Genomic DNA, 16,717 nt, shown 5'->3' on the forward strand with positions numbered 1-16,717 from the left:
CTGGCATGCTCCTCACAAGCCAAACATAGTCTCTCCTTCCATTATACATACATAACCAATAGAGAAATGGCTTCTTGCTCCACCATGGCTTTTGTGACACTAACCTTTGTGCTCCTTTTCCTAGGGAGCTCCTCAGCCCAGCTGTCTACTAACTATTACTCCAAGACCTGCCCAAATCTCTTCTCTGCAGTTAAGCCGGTCATCGAATCCGCTATCTCGAGCGAGAAGCGGATGGGTGCCTCGATCCTTCGCCTCTTCTTCCATGACTGCTTCGTCAATGTACTTGAATTATATATTCTCTAAAGCAATTTAGCCTGTAGATAAGCGATACACTTGCATTCACTGGTAACAATTGTGCATGCTTGTTGTAGGGGTGTGATGGGTCATTGCTCCTAGATGACACATCAAGCTTCACTGGTGAGAAGACCGCAAACGCGAACAGAAACTCTGTGAGAGGGTTCGATGTCATCGACAAGATAAAGACTGCAGTAGAGGAGGCATGCCCAGGGGTTGTGTCGTGTGCCGACATCTTGGCGGTCGCTGCAAGGGACTCTGTGGTCATTGTGAGTTGCCATGCTCTGCTAGTCCTATGCTCTTTGCTTGCAGTAGTTTTTTATGCATCAATGGTTGATTCTAGACTATATTTCTAATCGTATATGTCGGATGGTTTGCAGCTTGGTGGGCCAAATTGGGACGTGAAGCTGGGGAGAAGGGATGCAAGGACAGCAAGCTTGTCTGCAGCCAACAATAACATTCCCCCTCCAACCTCAAGCCTCAGCAATCTCATCTCTAAGTTCTCGGCTCAGGGTCTCTCCACCGACGAGATGGTTGCACTCGCTGGTATGGCCTTTAGCTAAGTCCACGTAGATGCACAACTGCAGCCACGTAGCAAAGAGTTTCTTGTCCCCTTTACGTTTTTTTTTTCTCCCTGTCCACTTCTTGCGTGGTGCATGTCCTTTGGTCAAAAAAGGTTATGCTTGTGATTGGTTGGCCTCTGCCCCCAGGTTGGGAGTGGTTGTGTACTTCCCTGCCCCAGAAACAATATTATTTTGTTGTAGTTCCATATTTCCCTGCATTAAAAAAAAAAAAAGAAAAGAAAAAGAAATTGCATTGTGATTCCATGTCACAAGAGTTGGTGGATAGCTGATTGATAAAGAAATCAACCATTTATTTCAACTTTTACTTTTGCACTTGCTTGTTCAAGTTGTAAGAAAATATGCAAAAAAAAAAAAAAAAAAAAAAGAGAAATAACTAATCATAAAATTTAGTTTTATTTTTTATCTGAACTAACTATAAAATTTCTTTCATAATTATAATTATCTGGCCTTTTCCAACTGCTTGCAGTTTAATTAGAAATATTTTTTCCTTAAAAAAAGTAGCTGTAAAATTTCATGAAAATCAAGAATGAAAAAAATTATATCTAACAATTTTGGATTAACATTTAAAGTTCAAAAAAAGATGTATTTCTTTTATATTATTCTTCTGATCAATTAGCTATTTTAAACAGGTGCACATACAATTGGCCAAGCAAGATGCACATCCTTTAGGGCTCACATATACAACGACACCGATATCAATAGTTCATTTGCTAAAACAAGGCAGGCGAATTGCCCCAGCACCTCCGGCAACGGGGACAACAACTTGGCACCTCTAGACCTCCAAACTCCGACCGTCTTCGACAACAATTACTACAAGAACCTTGTCAGCCAGGAAGGCTTGCTCCACTCTGACCAAGAACTATACAACAAAGGCTCAACAGACTCTCTGGTCAGCACCTACAGCACCAATCCGAGCAAGTTCAGCTCTGACTTTGTCGCAGCCATAATCAAGATGGGAGACATCAGCCCTCTCACAGGGTCCCAAGGAGAGATCAGGAAGAACTGCAGGAAGATTAATTAAGGGGAAAGCATGGACTTTTCTATGTAACAGTAATAAACGTCATGGTTTTTGACCAGGTTATGATCTGAGGACATGGTACTGGTGAAGTGTGTCTGTGTTATTGCGAGAGTTTCCTTCCCTGTTTTAGTTTTAGAAGCATTGGCTTGCTTGTTGGATTCGTCTGTCATGGTCTATGATGTAAGGATCATTAATTAAAGTAAGTATCTTATTTTGGCTATTTATTTCTTTGATTCAAAGCTGTCTTCTAGCTCCAATTTCTCCCCCAACGCCGAACTACTTTTTTGTAAAGATTAATCTCCGTTGCAGCCCAGACAAGTATTAATTAGCCTGACGGAAAGTACATCTTATTACTAATAATATTATGACAGAAAGTGCATCCGATCACATCAAAACTCTAAAGATTGACATATAAAAAAAAAAACAAGATTAGTCTGATGCGGACGACTAGGGTGGACAAATATTTGGGTACGTTTGAAGTCCACCGATACACTGGGCCTGGTTTACTTTTATTGCTCTTGGCCCATTGGTCCTTTATATATGTTACCCAACTGGGCCGGTTGCCTGTTAAGATAATCAAGTGACGCGTCTTGTTTGCTGAGAAAAAGAAAAATGTCCTGGATGGTAAATATAACAAAGCAACATTTAAAAATTTCTTATTTTCATGACATTGCTCTCTAATTATTTATTCCAGGAGCATTAAACGTTACAGGTTTTCTTACTTTAGCCATTATAGTTCAGTTCAAAAATTCAAATCCGCCTGAGGTTTGATTTGGTATTAGGTGAAGCATGAATTGATGCAAATTCACTTCAAAGTGATTTGATACATGAATCTGTATGAGATAATTGTTCGAGCATATGAGACAGTACAGTTAATATACTTCTCTTCGACAACAGAAAAACAATTAAAAAAGAGTAAAAAAAATAAAAAATGTCTAATTCCCATAAATCATTAGTTATTCCTTCATTTATTTAGTAAAATTGATTAGGCTCACCAAAGCTTCTCTCAAAACAAATCTTTACTAATAAGAACATACAAATGTTCCAGCACTACTGCAGGAAACCTAGTCAATCACCATCCTACGTTGATAAAAATCTAGGTTGTCCATTGCCCATTTTTTTGGTACAAGTGGACGGTCACACTAATTTGATACGAGACCAGTCCAAAAAGTTAAGATACACAAAATTTCACAAGACCAGCAGACAGTCATCATCCTATCTCCACAGCCAATCGTTGGAGTCCTCAGCAACAAAAACCGCCACCCAATCTGCTGCAGTATTCGCCTTCCAATAGATATATCGGACTCGCACTGCAACAGTTTGGTTAAAAGAGATCCAGACATCTCAAATAAGCGGATGACCCTCGAACTGCCTAGCATCTTCCTAAATTCAAGAAATAATAGTAGCAGAGTCATCCTCCAGAAAAATTCTCTCCACATGAAGCTACTGCCTGGCAAAGGTGACATCTATCCAAATGACGTGAAGCTCCATCGCTGGAATCAAAGGCTCAAAAAGATGAGATCCACCAGCGATCAAAAGTCTCCCATCCGGACCATGGATAATAAAGCCCGATCCACTCCTCCCATCCCTGACACTGCCATTAAAGTTAACCTTAACAAACCTCGGTGGTGGGGGCTTCCAAGAAATAGATAGAACCCTACAGGTCATTGTCGGAGCAGCCAGGAAGCTCTAGAGACTGAGGATGTCCAGGGACAAACTGGCAGTGTCAAACTAGCAGTATTCTTGGGCTAAATAGATCGCTCTCTCCAGTACCCAATGAGCAGGAATCACCTTATCGTCGAAGACAAAGCTGCTCCTTAACAACCAAATTTGATAAGCAATATAAGTCATCCATCCATCAACCATAATCAATCTGTCAGTCACACTCTGAAGGAATCAAACCAAGGAAAAACACCAACCACGGATCAGTGTTCGTCTTCCATGAGTAATCATTCATCTGTCTCCAAATGATTCTTGTCCTAGGATATTGCAGGACTGTGTGCTCCGTAAACTTATCTTCCAGACCACAAACCATACATAAGGTCAGAATCTTCACGCCTCTCTCTCCCTGAAAAGTGCCCGAGAGGTTATCCATTGCCTTTAATCAGTCAAGGATGCCTGATTCTCGCAAGATGGTCAGTGGGACAATAATGTAATTGAGTTGTGAAATATAATTAAAAGATATATAACGGAGCTGTTGCTATGATTAAATGAGAGAAGTGACACAATATTGCAGGGACAAAGTGATGTGAACGAGGAAAGCTATGGGTTTCATTTGATAAACGGCATATCAGGTTGGTCCCATTCAAAACTTGCACTATAAGAAATTTAATTTTTAACGATAAAATTTTAACGATAAAATTTATTTATTATAAATAATTAAATTTTTATAATAAAATTTAAATTTATCTTCAAAAATCAGATATTTACGATGAAAAAAATTTTATTGCAAAAAATTATATCTTTTGCAACGAAAATTTCATTTTTGTTGCTAGAAGTTAATTTTTAGCGATGAAATTTTTTTTTCGTTGCAAAAAATAATTTTTTTTACGATGAAATATTTTTTTCATAGTAAAAAAATATTTTTCTACGATGAAAAAAATTTTATCGTAAAAAAATTTTATTTTTTACGATGAAATTAATATTTCGTTGTAAAAAATAAGGACTTTTTCGCTCAATTTTATTTATATTTAGCGACGAAACTAGTTCATCGCTAAATTTTATTTTGTTGAAAAAAATTGAATATTTTGCGACGAAAATTTAATATTCGTTGCTAGAAATTAATCTTTAGCAACGAAAATTTTTTTCATCACAAAAAATTATTTTTTTTGGCGATGGAAAAATTTTTCGTTGCTAAAAATTTTTTTTTTTTGCGACGAAAATAATTGCATCGCAAAAAATTTGATTTTTTTGCGATGAAATATTTTTTCGTTGCAAAAAAATTAATTTTTATGATAATTTTTTTATATTTGCGACGAGATTAAATTTTCATTGCAAAAAAATTATCATTGGCGACGAAATAATTTTTGTTGCAAAAAATATATTTTTTTGTGACAAAATATTTACTTTTCGCAACGAATTAATTTCGTCGCTAAATATTTTTTAATTAAAAAAAAGGGCACTTTGAAATAGGGCAAAAATTTGCTCCAATTCAAAATAAACCTCGCTTGTTCTCTCCTTTGCCCACGCCGCCGCGGTCGCCAAACTCTTTCTCCCTCCTCGATCGCCGGCGACAGTCCTCCCTCCCCAGTCATCGGTCGTCGGTCGTCGATCATCCTTCCCGGTAAGTACTCTCCCTCCCGACCACCATCCTCTCTCTCTCTCCCTCTCCGTCGCTGTCGAGCCCTCCCTCCCCACCACCTCCGAGAAGAAGAGTAGGCCACAGAGGACCTCACGCCTGTCCTCTCCCTCCTCGCCTCCGTCGTCTCCCTCTCCCTCCGTTTCCTCTCCGACTCCTCCTCCCTCCTTCCCTCGAATCCTCCCTCCTCTCCGCCTCCTTCTCCCTCTCTCGCCTCCTCTCCCTCCTTCCCTCCCCGTCCCTCCTGTCCGATCCCTCCTCCGGCCGTCGGACCAGCAGCTCGGTGCTGCCCTCTTCTGCCTCGCCCATGCTGCCCCCTTCCGCGGTGTCACCGTCGCTTCGACCCCCATCCCGCCCTGCCGCCTCCCGTCCCCCGCCTGCCGCCGCCGCCGCCTGCCGCCTCCCGTCCCTTCCTCTCTTTCTCACTCTTCCTCCCTCCCCACCGCCGATCGACCCGTCCCTCCCCGTCGCCGGTCGATCCCTCCCTTCCCTGTCTCCCTCCCTCATTCTCTTTCTCAATGCCTAAACTCATTTTCTTTCTCACTCTCCCTTCCTCACTTTCTCTGTCACTCTCCCTGTCTCCCTCTCTTACACCTGACTTGTCTGGTTTTGTAGGGCCGTCGCCGCTGCCGTCACCATCGCCGGTTGCCATCACCGTCACTGCACAGCTGTCGGATTCAAGGAGAGAGTTAAAGATGAGAATAACTTTTTTAATTTTTATAATAATTTTTTCTCAATTAATTTTAGCCATTAGAAGTAATTATTTGTTATTTTAATAATTAGATATAATGTTAGATATAATTATTTGTTTGATATAATTAATTTTAGTCATGATTTAAAAATATTTTAAAAATAAAAATAATTATAATAATAATATATTAATTATAGCATAACAAATTTATAAGCCTTAGAATTTTCGTTCAAGGATAGTGTGCATAAACCAATATTTTTTTTATGAAAAAAATATTGGTGCTTTACACACTATTCTCGAATTATCCTCGTAGACAGTTTGGGCACGTGAATGAATTTAATATTGCAACACATGTGCTTCTACATCGCAGAGTTTTGTCGGTATTTTCGATCATGTTCTCTGGATACATAGCATAACTTTAATGCTTGTGTATCTAGAGAACTGCGTCGAAATACTGTCGAAATTTTTTTGGTATAGAAGACATATATTACAATATTAAATTCTTACATTCCTGAATGGCATAGGACCATCACCCTATAGGTAGGAGATATAAGGCGTCAGTCAACTATTATTACATAAAATTGATTGTATAGTTTACATCATAAATATGTAGGTATGGATCGTGGTTGGATGTCATTGCGTGATAAGTTCTGTCCTGAATATATTACGGGGGTGACGTTTTTTATAAATGTGGCACCCAATCATACTAGAGAAGATGGAAAAGTTCGTTGTCCATGTCGTCGATGTAGGAATAGCATCATCTCCTTACAGGTACATCTCTATCAATTTATAAACCATATATATTTTTTTGTTATATATATTTAGTGATACATGATATATGTTTGTTTCACCAATTTTTACATGCAGGAACACAGCATCGACGTGCAGTGCATGGTCCTAGTAGGGGTTTTGTTTTGGAAAAATATGTGCATACGCACAATGAAAAGCCGAAGGTATAGATATTTCGAGATCATCCGGTTGGCACAAAGGCTAGTATCGTTGCAAATGAGATCAGCTTGTATATGTGGAATCATTTTTCGTGGGCTACTGAAAGTTTCAAGCATGTAGCTCCTCGATATCATGATGCTCTAGTCTCTCACATCAAGGTAAGAATTAAATTTGGATGTCTTGTATATCATTACATGATCCATATTATTTTTGGTTATATAAATAAATTTTTTATTATATAAATAATTTCATGTATTTGCTTTTTGATATGATGACTGTGTAGGATAATATTGACTTCAAGGATTGCACCGATGAAGAAGTGACGGCATGTATTCTCAAAATGGCTGCAAATAGATACAGAGATCGGCGATGTAGGATTCATAAATACTGTAATGAGCTGCAGGCGAAGGGGATTGATCCTGTGACCCAGCCATACAGAAATTGGGCTGGGTCTAGTGACGATTGGCAGTGGTTATGTAAGAATTTTGGAAATGAGGCATTTTGGAAATCAGGTATGTCTAGTATTTCAAGTTATTTTAATTTTGTTATGCCCTTTAGTGGTTATAATTGTATGTATTTTATAGTGACGATCGGAGGCGAATAAGGTGAATAGGAGTAAGATTGATTCTATTCACACGTAAGGAAGTGCCTCTTTTGCATAGAAAATGAAGAGGATTGTACGTAATTATATTTGTAATCATACGTTGTAACTTCTTATTAAATATTTATATTATTTTGATATCTTTTTTCTTCTTTTCTTTTGTTTGAATAGGGACTATCCGGAGTCGATGCCTATGCTAAATTCTATCAAAATAAGAGTGGCGAGTTCGTGACCGAGGAGGCGAGGCAGCATCATGTAAGTATCATTACTCTACATTTTGAATACTTTTAAAGAGTTTGAACAAATTTATGATTTTATTTGGTTTATTGTGAAGGAAAAAATGTTACAATTGAGAGAGCAGGCGACGAGGGAGGTCGGATCTGATGATGATACTGGATCGCAGCAGGTTTGTTTGATGACAGATGATACGATTTTGGATACCGTCCTCGGACGGCAGCTAGGATCTGGTCATAGCATGCGGTCCAAAAAATCACGCAGTTCGTCATCCGGCCGGTCTGATGATGCATCGGTGCCAGAGACAATTAGGACATCCATGAGCATGATGCAAGATCAGATTAGTTACTGGATGAATCGTAGTCAGACGCTCGAGAGGATAGTGGCTGCGATGGCGGGACGGCTCGGTATTAATGCTTCTGAGTTAGTACCTCTACAGTCACATGATGCTGCCTCTGCACCATCATTGCGACACATATCGGATCAGGGATCGACGCCTGGAGAAGGAAACGAGGCCAACGAGCCAGATCATACCTAGTTTATAGTTTTTTTAAATTTAAAATGGTGTATGGACTTATATTTTTGTATATGACAACGAAGATTATGAAACTTTTTGTTACTTGGAACTGGTATTTTGAATTAGAATATTTCTATTGTGTTAATATATTATTATGTAAAATATGTTTGATCTGAGAATTTATATTTGAGTAGATTTTTTTTGATAAAAAAATAAAAATTAAAATTTTTATCCAAAATTTAATTTAGCGACGAAATATTAATTTCGTCACAAAAAAAATTATAAATCCAAAAAATAAAATTTTTATTATATATTGCGACGAAATTTTTTATTTCATTGCTAATTTTGCGACGAAAAAATAATTTTGCCGCTAAAAGTATTATATTTTTGCGACAAATTTTTTATTTCATCGCAATTATCGCGACGAAATTTTTATTTCATCGCACACAATTGCGACGAAATTTTATTTCGTCCCCATTATTGCGACGAAAAAAAATATTTCATCACCAAAATTGCGACAAAATTTTTTTTCGTCACACAAATTGTGACGAAAATTTATTTCATCATAATTATTGCGACAAAATAATTTTTTTCGTTGCCATTTTTGCGACGAAATAAAAACTTCGTCATCATTTTTTACGATGAAATTTTTTTTTCGTCACAAAAAATTACGACGAAAGAAAAGTTTCGTCGCAAAAAATAAGAGAATATTTTTTTTAATCACTATATTTAGCGATAAAATTATTTTCATCGCTAATATTTGTCATGAAATTCAATTTTCATCATTAAAATAAAAAAAATTAAAAAATAAAAAAAAATTTTGCAACGAAATTATTTTTCGTTGTAATTTTAGCGACGAAAATTTAAGCTCTTGCGACAAAATTATTTCGTCGCTAATACAGCGATTACTTCGTTGTTTAGGTTGACTATTTTTTGTGACGAAATAAAATCTTTTCGTCGCTAAGGCTTTTTACTATGAGATTTTTTCTACAAATTTTTAGCGATGATATATTTTATCGTAAATATTTTTAGCGACGAAAAAATAAATTTTAATGATAAAAAATTTTATCATAAAAAATTAAATTTCTTGTAGTGTTGGCACCTGTTATACGTTGGCCGACAGATTAATTAACACCACTCATACGTGTATAATTTGTTGCAGGAAAAAAAATGTATACGCCATGCACATGTGAGGTAGCTAGTAGAGATGCTACATATCCAACATAGAAACATGTCGAAACCGTGACATTTTGTGTACCCCACCGAAGGTGGTTTTCTTTTTTTTCTTTCTTTTTCAATTTTTTTTATTCTTCTCATTGCTTTTTTTTTTTTTTTAATTTTTCATGTATGTGTGTTAGTGTGTGTTGGAAGGGACGCAAGGCCAACCCGATCGTGGAAGTACTTTTTTGAACAGCAAATCTATGGATTAAAAAATTATGTCGCTTCAACACTCAAACTAAAAATAATTTTAAAAAAAGTGAAAGAAGTATTGCTGACTCTAGCGTTTGAATTGGCTTATATATCTAACATATGTTTGTACATCATTCACTGCATCTAATTTATCACATTTGGAGGTCGAAGACTGATCAACGCAAGCTGCAAAAAAATAAATAATTATATTTAATTTATTATATTTGGATGTCGCAAATTAATTGATACAAGCCGCATAAAAATAAATAATTACAAATATCTATATTGATCCAATTGAGTAGAAGAAAGATTTTTTTTAAACTTGCTCAACTCGAATCTCACAAATAAAAATAAGAGTAGAAAAAAATTTTTAAAATATGATTCAAATTTTTTTTATTTTTTTTCTCTATATTAAAAAACTAAGGTACATATCCCTTATTTATAATGGTGAGATCCGTGTTTGCATAATTTGGATCAGATTTTTTTTTTTATTTTACAAAAAAATATTTATTTTCGAACAATTTAAGTTAAACTCATCTTTTTAGCTTTAAAAAAAATCTCAAAAAAATATAATGAATATAAAAAAATTATAAAAAAAATATTAAAATTTTATATGAGATAGATCCCGACTTTTACATTAACTTTATATTTTATCATTCTATCTAATTCTTCACGAATTGAAAGATAACCTTTGATCAAAATCTTTCACAAAAAGAAAAGTTTCGATTTGATCAGTGCATTTCGAGATCTAAATAATAAAATTTTGGTCTAATTTAATCCCTTTAGGATTTGGTTCAAAATTGTAGATCTTGAAAAAATATTCAATTTCAAAATAAAAGAGATCATTTCAATCGGATATTGTATGATCAAGTTATGATTTCTTAAAATTTGATACGTGATTAAGCTTCTTAATGCAGTGGATCTTATCTAATCAATACTCATAGTGATCAAAATAGTTCAATATGAAATGTAATGATCAGCGTGAATCATATGTTTTGGAGTAGTGATGGTGTCAAAATGTTGTGCACCATTTTTTTTTTTTTCAATTACTTAGATGATCCAACAAAAGTAAAAAAACAAAAATGTGCATCGACGTAGGTGCGGCAACACCTCGCAGAGCATGCTGCTTAGCTCCATCCAGTTTGCACAGTTGGACGTTGAGACACGCTGGCCAACTGAAAGATAGAAAAAGAACCAAGTCAGTTTTTTTCCCCCCCGCTTCACTCAAGCTCCTGATGGCGTATGAACACGTACATACGCTTTTGAAAATAAAATATGCACCCACTAAGATTGTAAATAGACCCTTGCAGTGTATTTGAAGGATCAATTTGTCTTCCGTTAGAATCAACAGACACCCGGTTTTGTTTTCATGTCACGTCTAAAATTCTAATCGAAGTTGTCCAAATGCTGCAGCACGAAAAAGTTTTGTTAAATAACCTCGGCCTCCAGGCTGTGATTAATGGCCATGTGTTGGAGGTTATTAAATGAGTAGATGACGCATGAAATGAAGCTCCTCCACTTCACTCGAACCAATTAATTATAACAAACCCGATCCAACCTGTGATTTTGTCAGGTCGGCAGCACTTCGACAAGCGTTTTGCTTAAATATAATGAAAAGGTCACCTTGCATACTTAGCTTAAATACTTACTGCTGAAAGCGGTGCAAATAACCTTCAGTATCATTCTCATAATCGAATAATTTTCAGCACCATCAGCCCTCAAATATGGAACACGGTGGTAGGATCTGTTTGTTAGATTTTATAAAAAGAGAGAAATAGAAGAATATTCAATCTTGAAGCTTTTCTACCAAATGCCACTTACTCTGTTCTGCTCATCATGCTTGCCGAACTGCCTTCATGCTGTGACCGCTAGAATAGACAGAGCTCTTATAGCTCTCAAATAGAGCATGAACGGACCATAGAAGTTAAAGAGAGAAATGGAAACATCATAATCTATAGTCTTCAGTCTTTATCACATGATTTTCTCATATTACAAGTCACTATGTAGGCATTTTGCATGGGATTTTAGGCATGATCACAAACGTCTGTAATAAGTGTCTTGTAATCCAATATGCTATTATACACTGTACATAACACCTTTTTTTCTAATGAATCGGGTGGATCTCCCTCCCAATTATTTTCAAAAAAAGAAAACATACTTACTACTGAAATCACCAAAAACCATCCGCCAATTACCAGCTTACACTCAGATGGTTGGTATCATAATCATAAATTCAACATTTGAAAACAATTCAGTTAGATATAATGATTCAGAGTTCAAAGACCTTAAAAAAAATCATCCAAAAAAGAAAAAAAAAAAATCTAGACAACAAAAAAGTAGAGAAAAAAAGAACAAATGATAGCAAACAAATTTTCTCTACCATTAATATATTAATTTGTAGCACACACAAGCTTCTTGCATTAGTCAAGAATAATTTGTGAGTAAATCAAAAAATTTGTATATAATCCGAGAATAATCGAACAACTCTAAATTGATTCATTTTTGGAGAATAATTCAATGAATCATTTGGTCAAAAGAAAAATTGAGAGTGATTCAAGAATTTTTTTAATAATTCTGAAGGTATTATAACTATGGTTGACATCCCTCTCTACATGTAACTTGTATGTGTATATGTATATGTATGTTTGTGTGTGTGTGTGTGTGTGTGTGTGTGTTTGTGTGTGTGTATTGTATCTAATGTCTTCTCTCCATTTGCATAGCACTAAAGTTATATTCCACACGCTAATCTAGCTTTAGTGTTATGACAGCTGTCAAGTTATTGGACCAACCAATAAAACAAAGACCATTTCTTTGAAAAAAAATAAAAAAAATACAGTATGATGCAAGACCACATATATCCACTGTATTTGCTTCCACCTGTATTTGGTGTCACCTGGTGTATCACTTGTTTTAAGGCGTGCAACCATGTATTGCAGAATGACATGGCTCTAAAAGAGAAAATAAAGGCCTACAAATTTGGTGCTATGGCGGCAATTTCTACACGCTTCCTCCGCACGTAGAAAATATCTATGTTCGCCACGTTGCAGAATGCATGAAGAGTTTTAAACAAGATTAATTAATTACATATGAGATAATTTTTACTCGATTTCCAGAAATGATACAACTGTATCAAGCAAAACTAGTATTGTAATGTGAAAATAATTCGAGAAAGATGGCCTCCAACTGTCCAACGTACCAATGTTCGAGAGTGGGAGGCTTGTCTAGCCTCTCTCTTTTCCACTACAATTTCCGAAGGGGTTAACATGGCAAATTCCCAAAGGGATGACGAACCATGCCCGAATCCTGAGAAGCTTCTTGACTACGTGGGGAGAATCAAAGCAGTCGTACCTTCTGTCTCCTTTTCTTTAATGCGAGAACTTTGAGATCTTAGGGCACAGAAAACATGTGAGGAAACCCCAGATCCATTTTCAGTCAACTAGATCGCACGCGTGTACGTGCAAGGAGGTCACCTGCCCACCTCCATTCTTTATTTATAAAAGACTAGAATTTTACTTGACAAATTTAGGGAAAATATTGAAATCACCTGCATGCACAAAATATTTTATATGCCCAAAAATTATGGATTTTGTTTTTCCATGAAGAAAGATACCTCAAAGCTTAACTAATAATTTCCTAACAATCGCTCACATATGGAATAAGATACAAAGACTCCAAAATTTATGTCCATGAATCATGACAGATAGGAAGATGGGAAAAAAAAGGGAAAAAGAAAGGAAAAAGAAACAGTGGAAGAAATCTAAGGCATCAGATAATCAAAACGCACAATTTAACAAGTTCTAGGTGAGTATGAGCTTCTAACCATCAACCAAGTCTGTAATCCAAATGGTAGTCCTCCAGCCAACCAATATTTCCTTCTTCCTTTATTCCAAATGGTTCATGACTCAATAAAATCCAAGTCTTTAGCCGAAGTATGGAACATTTTCATTTGTGGTGGAGCTGTAGTCCGTGGAGCTCGATGCAGCGGTGTACATGGAGGAAGAAGACGAAGCAGGAGCTGGAGGAGGGGCTGTTCGAGCTGCGATGGGCGGCAGCGGTGCACCAAATGAGACCTCCCCAGAGGAGGCTAGAAGGGCTGCAGCATGAGATGAGGGGAGGACGGTAGCACCAGCAGACCTATACTTGTACTTCAATATCTCAGCTCTCACCGCTGCGAGCTCCGCCTCCAAGGCCTGGACCTGCTGTTGTAACGCCGAGATCGCCCCCATGCACCCATAGACAGGGTCCCTCAGCCTCACATTCGCTTCATAGACAAGACTGTTGGCCGCGTCGGCCCTCTGACTCTCGGGAACCTCCTAATTAAGTATAAGAATCAGCAGGATAGATATATACCAAGGAATTTAATATGGATGTGAGGGAGATCGAGTAGGTGATTGTTACCATTAGCATCTTGGAGACGTTGCTTGCACCAAATACTTTATGAACTGAAGCAAACTTTTGGGGCTCATGAGGGGAGAAATAAGGAGAGAAAGGGCATTCTTGGGCGCATCGCCTCCTCAAGAGCTTGCAAGCGGCGCATGGAGTGATGGTGTTCAGGGCTCCCACCGGACCTAGCAGGTGACGGCGTGCCATGCGATCGGGAACATCGGGTTCCCTCTTGATCTTCTTGCCTACTTCATCAGCCCTCTCCCTGTGGTGCAACCAAGAAAGGGATAAAACAAAAGTTAAGAGGATGTCAAGGGAAAAGGGAATTAGGGTTAGGGCTTTGGTATATCTTATGACGCCCATGAACTAAATTTGATACAGGTTAGATTTCTGGTTTCCCATCTAGATGGTAAAACTATGGGTATGGGGTCTGTGAATTAGTTTGAGATTATTCATGAGATGAAAGATTGATGGTCAAGTCTGCGAGGTTTCCAGGCTCAAGAAATAAAAGATACCCACAAAGAAGATCATAGGCTTAGGGTTTTGACTCTTCTTATTTCTGGAGAAGATTCTTCCCTCTGTTCCTTACCTTGCTGTGGACATTCAGGCATGCTCCTTGTCAATGGAGAGAGAGAGAGAGAGAGAGAGAGATGGAATATGAAGAAAGAAAGGAGTACTTGAAGGCAAGTTATTTAGGGGAAAGTAGGCCTAAGCTGCTATCATAGATGACCACAAAAGAGGAAGCTTAGAAGAAAGAAAAAGGTAGAAAGATATAGAGAAATGACGAAATGCATGCATTTGGCTCTTATTGCTCAGTAATGGATCCCCTACAGCTGATGAAGGTTGCAGAAAAGGGAGAGACAGAGGGTAATTGATGGTTTAGGGAGAGAGACAGAGAGAGAAGGGGTGCTAGAGTTACATTTTTTTTGTTCTAGAGAATGCCAGCTCTGGCACCGCTTGCTCACGTGGAATCCCTTCAGATGTTGACTTTTCTAAGAGATCAAACCAAGGGTTTGGCTTGTCAAGAATCTTCAATAGGGAGTCCTAAAAGTTCTCTTTGCTTTTTGTTTGGTTCTTTCCATTTAGCTAACTTAAAAACCACCCTTCTTGTCCCCAGAATGAGGATAGAGAAATTTTCGTCCTAAGTAGCAAATATCAGATGTTTAAGGCAACGGGGTTAGCTAAGTTGAAGTGGTGGTGGTTGATATCTATATCAAAAATAGAGCATTGATATCTTAATGATGCAAGGAATACACAGCATGAAACAAAATTCTCAGGTGCAAAACGATACGAGAACAAATTAGATAGTTGAGTGGTTGTCCAATGATGTTTGGACGCTGTCATTTTGTGACCACTATATATCACTGTGGCTTATCTAGACATGTGTCCAAAAAAAAAAAGGAAAAAGAAATGACTATTGGGGCATCAATTCATGTGGGGCAGCATTTAAACTTAGACGTTTTGTATCAAGTGCTAACCATTTTAAAGAACATCGTATATATCACATGGAGTGCAATTTAAATTGTTGCTTAGCGTGCTATGTAGAACAGAAACCATTACACAACAAAATAATCTTTCTTTTTGATGCTGCTTTATCGACAAGCTAGATGTCTATATAATAATGAATTTTGATTGGGAGTTTGCATTGTTTTTTCTGTTCTTTTTCTTTTTTCCTTTGTAAGAACTTGCCTGGCTAATCATAAAAAAAATGCCTAGTAACCGATTAAACACGACTAAATGTAAACGAGTAGCTCAATGTTCATAATACTTGAATCAGTTTTTTACTTTGGATAAATAAATCAACTTTATCGGTAGGAAATATGAATAACAAAGATAAATTTATTTTGATCTATCTATGAAATGCTAAAATCATCTGACATCCAGTAAACATGGTCAATATAACGCACACAGACCTTTCCCTCAAAAATATAATGCAGATTCTTAACGTGGACTACAAAAAGAAAGGCATATACATATGCTTCAATGGGAACCAAGATGATGATTACACATTTAAGGTAGTTGGGTTGGCTTTTTCTAAGTGTGCTGTCATTGATAGTGATTTTAACATTCAGAGCTGGGAACTGTTGTTATCAGAAATTAAGAGTCATGGGTTTACTTCTCAATTAATTGACTTGCCACGGGAGATGCTCCATGCATGTATCTAACAGCATTTCTTCCTCTTAAAACTGATTCAAAATACTTATCCATTCCATCAGATCTCCAGTGCAAGCACAAATTGCAGCTTGTCTTCAGTCCATCAAGAGACATAAATTGTTCTTTTCTTTTCACAAGAAAACAATCACTTAGTCTAGCAACTAAATATAAATTACTCTCTTCGAACTCTAAGAAGATCTTAACTCCAGTTCCTTAATCCAGTCTTGCGGTTTTTTCCGCGTAACACTAGTGCCCATGGTGCTGAAACAGAGACATCGGTATCAAGGCCCCTCATCGGCGGGAGAAGAACAACTGCATCAGCCACAACAAGGTCCCCTATGACATTAAATAATCTACCCCAACACTAGGCACGAATATAGGTTTGAAGTTGGTCCAGCATGAAATAGATCGCTCATGTATAGGATTCTAATTATGGTCAAGGTCTGATCTTTGAATTAGATTTTAGTTAGGTGGTATATTCCTAAAAGACACCAACAGATTTGAACTCAGATATCAATTTCTAAGCACACTTTTTTGATACTTTAACGAGTTCTCAGATAATATTTTCATATTGTATATTGGGAA

General features: G+C 37.1%; 2 protein-coding genes across 5 annotated transcripts; one reads left to right on the forward strand and one right to left on the reverse strand.

The window, feature by feature from the left end:
* LOC105044789 (peroxidase 4) lies at nt 1-2,116 on the forward strand. The gene is made up of 4 exons (XM_010922799.3): nt 1-279; nt 372-563; nt 675-840; nt 1,508-2,116. The coding sequence occupies exons 1-4, from the start codon at nt 67-69 to the stop codon at nt 1,897-1,899; spliced, it is 963 nt and encodes a 320-aa protein (XP_010921101.1). The 5' UTR covers nt 1-66; the 3' UTR covers nt 1,900-2,116.
* Nucleotides 2,117-12,535: 10,419 nt separating this feature from the next.
* Nucleotides 12,536-15,038, reverse strand: LOC105044791 (LOB domain-containing protein 15). 4 transcript variants are annotated; one of them, XM_073256942.1, is made up of 3 exons: nt 14,898-15,038; nt 13,994-14,243; nt 12,537-13,908 (listed from the first exon to the last, which is right to left on the reverse strand). In XM_073256942.1, coding segments are annotated over exons 1-3 (645 nt in total). In that variant the 5' UTR covers nt 14,900-15,038; the 3' UTR covers nt 12,537-13,515. The 4 variants fall into 4 exon arrangements, with proteins under 4 accessions (XP_029120772.2, XP_073113043.1, XP_073113044.1 ...); XM_073256943.1 differs by lacking the exon at nt 14,898-15,038 and adding an exon at nt 14,498-14,517 and having other exon boundaries at nt 12,539-13,908; XM_010922800.4 differs by lacking the exon at nt 14,898-15,038 and adding an exon at nt 14,568-14,881 and having other exon boundaries at nt 12,541-13,908.
* Between the last annotated feature and the right edge of the window lie 1,679 nt (nt 15,039-16,717).

The sequence above is a fragment of the Elaeis guineensis genome, chromosome 5, assembly GCF_000442705.2.
Source record: "Elaeis guineensis isolate ETL-2024a chromosome 5, EG11, whole genome shotgun sequence".
Classification (NCBI taxonomy): domain Eukaryota; kingdom Viridiplantae; phylum Streptophyta; class Magnoliopsida; order Arecales; family Arecaceae; genus Elaeis; species Elaeis guineensis.